The 9,785-nt window shown below is 49.7% G+C and overlaps 1 protein-coding gene and 1 long non-coding RNA gene across 2 annotated transcripts in view; both read left to right on the top strand.

Moving 5' to 3' along the window:
• The first annotated feature begins 2,753 nt into the window (after positions 1–2,753).
• Positions 2,754–4,166, top strand: LOC309571009. The gene is made up of 2 exons (XR_014226276.1): positions 2,754–3,482; positions 3,812–4,166. It is a non-coding gene; the product is annotated as an uncharacterized lncRNA (long non-coding RNA).
• Positions 4,167–4,592: 426 nt separating this feature from the next.
• Positions 4,593–9,785, top strand: part of MAML2 (mastermind like transcriptional coactivator 2) — a gene marked incomplete at its 5' end in the record, with an annotated part of 207,499 nt that continues 202,306 nt past the window's right edge. The window contains one exon of the mRNA XM_082277717.1: positions 4,593–4,988. Coding sequence (XP_082133843.1) covers positions 4,593–4,988 — 396 coding nt within the window. The remainder of the gene's footprint in view (positions 4,989–9,785) is intronic.

The raw sequence follows: 9,785 nt of genomic DNA, 5'->3' as shown, positions 1-9,785 counted from the left end.
TTCCCATGCTTAACTCCTCTAGTGTACATTTATTTGGATAAATAAAGACTTCTAGTTTTATCCTTTTTTAAGTCTGTCTGGATAAACAGAGTGGGCTAGTGTGCATGTGTGCTACACAAACACTTGTAAATACAATACCATTCCAAGAGAAATACCCAGCACGCACAAAGTAGACTTTAAAAAGTTGCCTCTCTGATTCTGCTTTGAGAAGAAAGAAATACCAATTTCTAATCTGAATTTAGAGATTAGGCAAAAGAATGTAATAAAGTATGATCTACCAGCCAAGGAATAATATGAGAAATGTGTGAAATTATGTTAAAAGAACCGGATTATACCAGTGGCTCCACTTCCCTGAATAGTTGATGTGAATTTTGGTAATTGTCTAGGCAGTAAGTGATGACATGGGGTTGTTTGGGGTTTCTTCCCCTATTGTTTATTAAATAAGATGTAAACACAGTTTCCTTGTATTAATTAGTCTTAGTTTAAAAAAATCCAGAAGTGCTCTGTTCAAGATTGCTTACTTTACAGTTTAAACAGAGCAGCAATTACATGCACCTTGTGGCCAAAATTTAAGGATGAGAAAACTGACTCAGGTGCAGTCAGACTCTACTTCAAAGTTAAACAATTTGCCAGGTGAGCAGCATCATATGTGAGCCTGCCTAGCTGGGAGTACCCCAGGAAATAAAAATGGCAAAGAACCCTTACTGAAAAGCAAATAATGGAAATAGCTGAAAATTCAAAGCTCCGAGTTTGGAAAGTCCTCCGCAGAATTGATACTAAGCATATGCCATTCCAGTGGAGTTAATATAACTTAGAAGCAATTTGATATGTGATTTCTAAACACAGATGAACAAGGCATGAGCCGAGATTGAAGCGTGCACTCAAGATTTTAGGCGGCACAGGTTCAGCACAGTCTTTTTGTTCCATTTTTGGAAAGTTATTAGCACGATGGGATGTCTATGGTGAGAATTCCTGGCTGTGAACCCAGCACAAATAAGTGCTTTGCTGATCTGGAGGGGGCTGCTGGTTTGGGAAACCCAGAGCTTCGACAGCGGTAGAGAATTCACACAGAAAAAATGCTCAAGCATGACAGTTCATGTAAGATTACAACGTCAGGTAAAAAGGTCACAAATCAGTGCCAACAGAAGGAAAAAAGTAATTAATTGTTCAGGATCTGTTATGTTAGTTGCTTTATCCTGAGTGTGTTTACTAGAATGCCACTAATCAAGGGATGTTACAACGTGTTAAGAACCATTTGCTTTTAAGAAAATTGACAACCAACCAGTCCAAAACTGATGGCAGTATCCAGGGGTTGGTGACATTCGCCAGGATCTTCTGAACAAAACTTGGAAAGCCGAGGGATGGCTGTGGAGTATTTTGTACTCGGCAACACCAGGGGCAGCATTTGCTGCGAATTGAGCGAGCGGGACTCGCACCGCAGCTCCGCAGCCGGCTGCCTCTCGCCTCGAAAGGGAGAGATCAAACCACAAACCGAACTCTCGAGATGCTGCTTGGCAAAAAGCGAATCTTAAACGTCTCAAGTTAAAATTTAAAAAAAATCTTTGTTTGAAAGGATCACTCTCTCAGTTCTACAAAATCTTGTAAGACGGCGAGAGAGAGAGAGAATTCCTCCAGCTGTCTCGGTAGCTTCCGGAGCAGCACCATGGATTTCATATTCCCACAGCCACTTTGAAAACCCCAGCCAAGCCGTCATTCAAAACTCTCTTGCTTATTCTCCATGAGATTTGTGTGTAACTGTTGCACGTGTGTTCTGTGACTGACCCCCTTAAACAGCAATGACATCTGAGCTGTAAAGAACAAATAAAAGCCTAAGGCCTGAAGCAAAGGTAACATTGTCTACTATTCTACAAACATTATAATTTCATTTTATTTTCCAGCTGTGCCAACCTATTGTTCTCAACAGATGCAAGCTACTGTTACGTATCAAATAATAACCCACTCTTCCTCAGTTGTTCAAGGTTAAACAACAACAACAAAAAAAATCTCTTTTTCCTGCTAGCAATAATGCCTTCCTCTGAAAGCAGCACAACCCCAAACCCTCTGCCCGAGCCCTTATCCCTCAGCAAAGTTTCAAAGCATTTGCTGAGACAAACATGGGTCTGAACGTGCTGGAGGTTCTGGCTGGTGCTCACCAAGCCAGAACCTGGAAAGGCACATGTTGCAACAAACCCTCATGTTTGTTGCCGCATGAAGGAGATGGGGGTCATGAAAGTGGGGGCTTTTATATTTCCCATATGTCTGATGCTCCATATCTTTTATATTCTGGGGGATTTTCCAGGAATGTGTCACTTCATCACTGGCATTCGAAGTATTTATTTGTGTGACCTTGGAAGAGGATAAAACCACCTGAGAGGGTTATTATCAGCTCCTCCTCATCCTCAGCTTAATGCTCTCAGTATGCTGTGATGAAATTTGTGTATTTTTCTGACTGGCCCCATTGCAGAACAGAAAGAGATAATGCATCCATATACTCAGGGCTGTACAGAGTCCCCAAAGGCCTTAGAGGTTTTCCATCAGGGATGTGTCTCTGCGTACTTGGGGGCCATTTTTATTCCCAGAGGTATTTGGGAATTTGGCTAATGCAGCCACAGTAGTACAACAGCATATTGCTTTAATAAAGCCGGCGAGCTCCCAGCTATTTCTGCATCCTCCTTTACAGCTCACCTACAACAACACGCAGAACCTGACGGCTGCCAGTTGCAGCAAGGCCAGTTCCAGAGGCCAGATCTCGCAGTCTCTAATTGCTCTGCTCTAAATAGAGGAGCCGGGCGAGAGAAGCACTAAGCCTGCGGCTTTCCCGGGGAGGAACCACAGTGCAGGCGCTACGTGACTTGCCCCTGACACCCAAGACGCTCCTGTCAGCGCGCGGAGCTCCCACATCCCGAGCCTGACCTCGTGTCCTGCACTCGTCCCGTGCATGTGAGCGCCCTAGAACGCACTGCTTGTTTTTATGCCGTCTGTTCCAGAGAAATCCAGCTGGTAGAGGAGCGCAGCGCCGTGATTTATTTGAGAACTCCCTCGTACTCGCCTGAAGGTCTCGCCGCCGGGGGAGGAGGGAGAGCGCGGGAGGCTGCGCTCCTCGGCAGCTGCTCCGCGCCCGGCCCGGCACCCAGGTACAGGGCGAGGAGGGGAGCGGGGATTTCCTTGGCTTCCTCCCATGCACATACCTCCCGGGGAGCGGCAGCGGCCTGACTCCCCTCGGCGGCCGCTGGGAGGCTCCGCGCCTCGCCCCGGCCTCCCGGGCGCCGCGTCCCCGGCCGCGCTCTCTGTCGGTGACACCCGCCTCCCGCCCCCGCTCCGCTCCGCGCCGCGCCGCACGGAGGGGCCGCGGGCAGCTCCGGCACCGGCAGCGCCGACAGCCCACCGGCAAACACCCGCCCGCCGGCGCGGGCATGGAATATGCAAAAACACAAAGAAAAAGTGGCTGCTGGACTGTTCTGGGGGCAAAATGCTGGAAGTTTGTAAGTGCAACTCTCCGTTTGTAATTACTGTCTGAAGAGGGGCTGGGTTGCTTGGGGTTTTTTTTCCCTCTTCCCCTTCTCCCCCCTCCTCCGTGCTATTCTTGAAACTGTACTTGAAACTGTTCAGTATCTGGGAGTAAAAGGGAAAGTACGCGAGAGGAGTTCTTTGCCTGGGTCCGTAGCTTGCTGCTTAATACTAAGGGGGGAGATGAGCACTGAAAGCAATACGGATTTATCCAGTGGCTGAATTAAGTGAAGGAGAAGCGTGGTCTGGAAGTCCACTGACTGACATTGTTCCGGACCGGGGGATCTGTCTCTCTGATTTTTAGAGGAACTACAGTTTAGCGGCAGCCAGCAGGACACAGTCGCACGCCGAAGAGTGGCCAGCAACGAGCGGGCGAGAGAAACGAGAAAGCACAAAGACTGAACTAACCCGACCCTCCTCCTCTTTCTCCTCCTTCCCCGGCTCTTTATTTGCACATTTACTAAAGACTTAAAGGAAAAAAAAAAAAAAAAAGAGAGAGAGAGAGAAACCCCAACAAACCCACTCCAGCTACCCTACAAGATTTTCGGTCCGCCGGGGGTTTCTCCGCGCCGCCGACCACGGCAATGCCTTAAATTTCCACTTCAAGGAATAACACCCCCCGCTCCCCCGAAATAAAATAAACCCAATAAACCTGCCAAGTCTCACTCATTCCCGAGGGAGAGCTCCTTCGCCCAGGGATTCATTTTGAAGGCAGCGGCTCGCTTTATTTGATTTTTTTTTTTTCCCATTCTCTTCCTTCGGCTGAGCCCCCCCGTCCCCCCTCACCGGGCGCCCCTCGGCCGGGGCTGCCCGGCCCCGACCCCCACCCCTCCCGCCGGCCGATGCTGGCGCAGCCCTAGCGACCCCCTCCCGCCCCCCGATCTGTCAACCCCCCGCGGGGCCGTCACCGCCCGGGGGCCGGGCGGGGGTGGGCTGGGGGCGCGGGGCTGACCGCCCTCCGCCCCGCCGCCAGCCCCCGGGCTCGGGCTCCCGCCGCTGCCCCCGCCTCCCCCCCCAACCCCCCGCCCTCCTCCATGCGGCAGTGAGGACCGACCCATCCGGAGGGCCAGGACAGGCAGCCAGCGATGGGCGACACGGCTCCCCCCCAGGCCGCGGGGCTGGGGGCCGGGCTGCTGGGGGGGGGCCCGGCGGCGCCCCGGGTGCACAGCGCCATCGTGGAGCGGCTGCGGGCCCGCATCGCCGTCTGCCGCCAGCACCACCTCAGCTGCGAGGGGCGCTACGAGCGGGGCCGCGCCGAGAGCTCCGACCGCGAGCGGGAGAGCACCTTGCAGCTCCTCCACCTCGTGCAGCAGGGGCAGGGCGCCCGCAAGGCCGGCAAGCACCCCAAGGCGGCCGCCGCCGCCGCCCCCGCCGCCGCCGCCGGCGCGGCGCCCCCGGACTACCACCAGCACCTCCTCGGCAACGGCGGCATCAACGGGGAGCAGCCGGCGGGGGAGCAGCGCGCCTCGGCGCTCCTGGCGGTGAGTCACAGCGCCCGCTGCCGGCGGGGAGGCGCCGCGCCGACCCCCGGTCGCTCCTCGGGGTGCCCGCCCTGCCCGCGCCGCCCCGCGGGCCCGGGGGTGTCCGTGGGCTCGGCCCGCTGCGCCTCGCAGTGGTCCCTGCCAGGCGCTGGACCCCGCGGTGGCATCGAGTGTGTGAGGAGCGGTGGGCAGGCGCCGAGTTGGGGGGCTGAGGGTTGCGTGTGTGCTCCTCGAAGGGATTTTGGGACCGCTTGGGGTGTTGTTTTGGGTTTGGTTTGGCTTTTTTACATCACGCTGTGGACCTAAAAACGAGTCGCGCGCCTCTGCCATCGCCCTGCCAAGGCGGTGACAGCGGCATCCCTGAGGAGGGCACCGGCAGCCGACGCTGTCAGCGCAACCCCGAGCAGAGGTGAAAAGTAGCGCTAGAGTATCGCCTGCGTTCAGAATTGTCCCCCCTGTCCCACTCCATCCCGTTCGCCAGGGCTTCAGGCACGTATTCTCGCTCAGTTCTTGCCGTGCCCCTGGAACTCGGGCAGTGCCTACGCCCGGGTCAGCGGTCGCTGCCCGGAGCGGAGCGCCCGTGCCTGCGGGGCAGCTCCGAGCGCCGGCCTCGCCAGCGATGCTCAGGTTGTTATTGTCACCCAGAGCGTTTCGCGGAGCAGAGTTACGAGAGTTTTCCAGGCACTGCCTCTCTGTAAATGATACGTTGACCTTTTTTCAACTGGAAATTGCTCTGAACATGTCAAGGAGGTGAAGCCTTTTCTCCTCCTTCTTTATTACGAGCAGTCAGTTCACCACGCTTTTGAAGGCGTATGCTGCGCTGTGCTGCCTCCCAACTCTTAATTCTCGGCACACACGCGAAACATTGAGAGGAGTGACTGCGTCCTGATAGGCCCGCGGCTGCTATTCGAACAGCTGAAAATAGATCGCTCCCTCTGCTCCAGACATCAAACTTATCTTTCTTAGTGCCTGACGAATGCTAAAACGGGACCTTTGTGGTCGTTTCTCCCTTCTTACCCGTGCGGTGCGTGGATCGACGTTTGGGGCTGCGTTACTCAGCATCAATCGTGAGGGTGATGATGTAAGCGTTAAACGCGATAACATTGTGTCCGAGGGGAGTATAGGCGCTTCCACCTGACTCAGTGTTCAGATTAAATCTCCCCACATTCCTCGTCACAATCAAGAAAGCCATTATCTTATTTTTCCAGTGTGTATTAATGTAATGCTTTGCACTTGCCTTATGGGAAAAAAAAAAAAAAAAAAAAAAGGCTTTTGCCTAATAGTGTACGTCCCAGAAAAATTCACTTTCTGAAATCAGGCAACAGGCCCATGAGGAGTTTTTTGTTTTGTTTTGTTTGTTTGTTTTCAATTTTTTTTTTTTTTTTTTGCTAGTTGTTACTATTATTATGAAATAGCTGGAGACAGCTGTTTGGAAATGCTAAATGAAACAACTCCCAAGAAAATACTGAAAGATTTTCATCTTTTAAGTGCTGAGAGGCTGTCCTTGTTTCTGAAATACCACTAATGCTTATTAGCCTGCTGCTTGCTGGAGATACTGTGCACGGCCCTCGCTCTACATTGCATGTTGCATTACATCCCAGAAAACTCCACACACATCTGTCCTTGAGAAGCAAAAAAGTCTGACAGAGTCCCCACCACTTTTGCATGCTAGCCTTCGGCAATCCTGCTGACAAGGTGTGTGACTTCAGTGAGCATGATGTTTGGGGCCCTGAACCGTGTTTTGACACTGAGGAAATGCTGGCTCATGAAGCAGAATTGTTGTAATGCTATCACTGCACATCCTCCCACTCTATGCTCGACACAGACATTCCTCATTTGCTACTCTGGTAGGGCTGCCTAATTAAGAAACAGAGAAAGGCATCGGTTCAAAGTCATGTCTCTGTGTCATGGAGATACACCTTCTCATTACCAAGAGCTCCTTAGAACGTTGTTACAAAAATTAGCAAGGAAAAGCAAAACACACAGTGTCTGAGTGGGATGAATTCAAGTGGCTGAGGGTCATACACCAGGTAGTACATCTTTGTGTTGCTGTTGTTGAAAATTCAGAGGGCAGGGATGAACCAGGAAAGAAGAGTATTGCTTTTCCTCCAGCCATAGCTGGAAAAGGAATTTGCTTTGCCAGTAATTCCAAGGGTACTTGAAGAGGAAGGACGAAGTAGACTAAGCCTGTTGTCCTGTGCATTATAAATGCACAGGGAAGGGAACAATATCTGAGCAGAATTCATCCTCTGTGGGGTGATTCCCAAGAGGAGATCCAGTGGAAGCCTCATATGCACTATTCCTCTAATTCCAGAATTATTCCTTACAGCAGGTGTGAGGTGCACAGGGCCCTGGAACAAAGGGCAGCTCTGCGTTTCAGTTGTGGCAGGTACAGCTCTGGCACAGGGGAGCACAAGACAAGAGCATGGGTGCAAGTCTCACACTGAGCATGTGAGACTGGACGCATATCTGAGTCCAAGGGGAATGTAAAGCTCCACCTGTCTTGCTGTAGCTCCACCAGTTAAAAAAACTCCACAGCTCCACACAGATAAGTGCAAAGGCAGTCATAACTCTCGCTGGGGAGTTCTGGCTATCAGGAGGGTCTTTGTCTGCAAAACCCAGCTGGGTTGTTTCCTCTGCTTTGCAGGTCCCACTGCTCTTGTTACACGCGTGCCTGCCGTGTTTAGTGGCTTTGGATGGGTCATTTACACAGTTGGACTCAAGAGTAAATATTTGACACTTGGTAACATTTGAAACAATGTTTCCTTGAACATATCAAAGAGCTTGAAGTGATTATCTGTCATTGTTGATACTATTATTTGATAATTATCTTTTCCCAGTGGACAGTTTAAAACTGGCAGAAGAGAGAGTTTTTAGAGGAGTTTGGTTTGGCCTTAATTTAACAGCGTTACTTTGATTTTTGAGAAAGTATCTTTGGCAACAGCATTTTCTAATTGGAGACTGGGGATCAGATTTTTTTAGCTGGACCAATGGATGTGGGTGTGTGTGACTGAGAAATTTATTCTTCAGGACACAGCTAGGGAAGCTTTTGTACTTTCTGCCTTCCTGCATTTCCCAAGAGCTGACATTTGTTTATTTATATGGTGTTGTTACTCTTCATGGTGCAGAGAGGAACAGATAAAATATTCTGTCTTTCCTTTATACATACATCTATGTGTATGTATATGCCCTCCAGCACTTAGCTGTTTATACTATTTGTGTTATATATAAACAGTTAGTTCTGGAGGGCATTCCTCAGTGGCTTAAGCACTGAACTGGTAATACCAAAGTTCTTGCACTTCAGTTTCAGGTCTCTGGCAGCCAATTCATTCCATTGTCCTTCCGACACAGGCTGAGCACTGCTCATTTTGGTCTGTGCAAGCTGGGAACTCTGTCTCATGGGCATTAGTGCATCATTCTGGTCAGGTTCTTTCATCGCAGCCATCACCCCGGTGACTCTTGAGTGTGTTGTTTGTCACCAGTCACAGGTGACTTGTTCTACTTTCACCCATCTCACGGTTGTGTTGAATTTATCATTATAAGAATTCATTTAGAATGACAATTAAGTGCATTAATATCTTCTGTACTTGGAAAAGTGACTGTGAAAGTGGTCCACTCCCCAGATGTAGCCTGCAAGCAGGTGAAAAAAGAAAAGGGAAAACAATCCCATGAAAGTGATGTATCCAAGGAACAGGGGAATGTATTAATTCCTCCTGCTCCCCTAAATTCTCATCAACAGCTGTACAAATCTAGAAGAGTCAATGGGTTTGTCCCAGTTCCCAGAGGACCTCAGTGCAAAACAGGGTTGCTTGACTGGTACCAAGAGCCAAGATTGACTTGTAAAACCTCAATTTAGGCAGTTATTTTATGTGGAGATCCTGAATTAATTTCCTTAGGACTTTTTTTTATGATCCACACTGTGTTTGCTGAGGTTTGGCTTCCTCTGTGCTAGTGTTAAAGATCCTTGAGTATTTTAAAACGAACGATTGTGCTCTGGTATCTTTGCCCAAGTTGACACTTACCCTCTCTCCCAAGCTCTTTGTTTTGTTTGCTGGTTGGCTGCCAGGGTACCCTGCAGAAATACCTGCATTTTTTGGTTGTGGACATACATAACATTCGGAAGCACTCTCAAGCAAGCAGGATAAGGTGACCAGCTTATGGGGTGAAGTGATGTTATGGTGTGGTGAGGACAGGTGGATTAAAGCACAAACCATTCTGCAAAGCTAGAGTGCAATCTTTTGACTGATACAAAGTTTGGTGCCAAAGCAATGGCAATGTTCTGTTTGTGAGGTGAAGGACTGCTGTCTGCTCCTTGGGCTTCTGCAGGAGCCAAGCTGCATTCTGATAATGAAAATTTATGTATCTGAGTCAGGTAAAATAAGTCATACTGCCCATGTGGGTGGAAAACACTGATCTGCTCTTATGGGCTCTCTGGTCTGCTGCAAGCCATTTGGTTAGGATGGGCATGGGTGCCATTTTAAAATCTTTGTTCCCCTTAACCGTGAGAACATTTTCCAGACCAAAATCAAGAAACTCCCTGAAAGCTGAATAGAACCTGTATGTAATGAACATTTCAACAAGTGAATTTGTTAAATTTATGCTAGTATGTAGGAGCCTTTTCAGGCCTAGCTCTCCCATCAAATCACTTGCCCCCTTTAAAACTTTTTAAGCTTTGAATAAATTTAATGAAAGTGTCCTCCATTTTGCTACTGTTTAACAGACTGTTTCCACCACCAAAGCTTCTGTAGGCAGTGAGCAGAGGATCAATGTCTCTGCCTGGACTTGACGTGCTCTCCA

Source organism: Coloeus monedula (assembly GCF_965178545.1).
Source record: "Coloeus monedula genome assembly, chromosome: 3".
Classification (NCBI taxonomy): Eukaryota; Metazoa; Chordata; class Aves; order Passeriformes; family Corvidae; genus Coloeus; species Coloeus monedula.
This window is presented reverse-complemented; position numbering and strand designations above follow the sequence as displayed.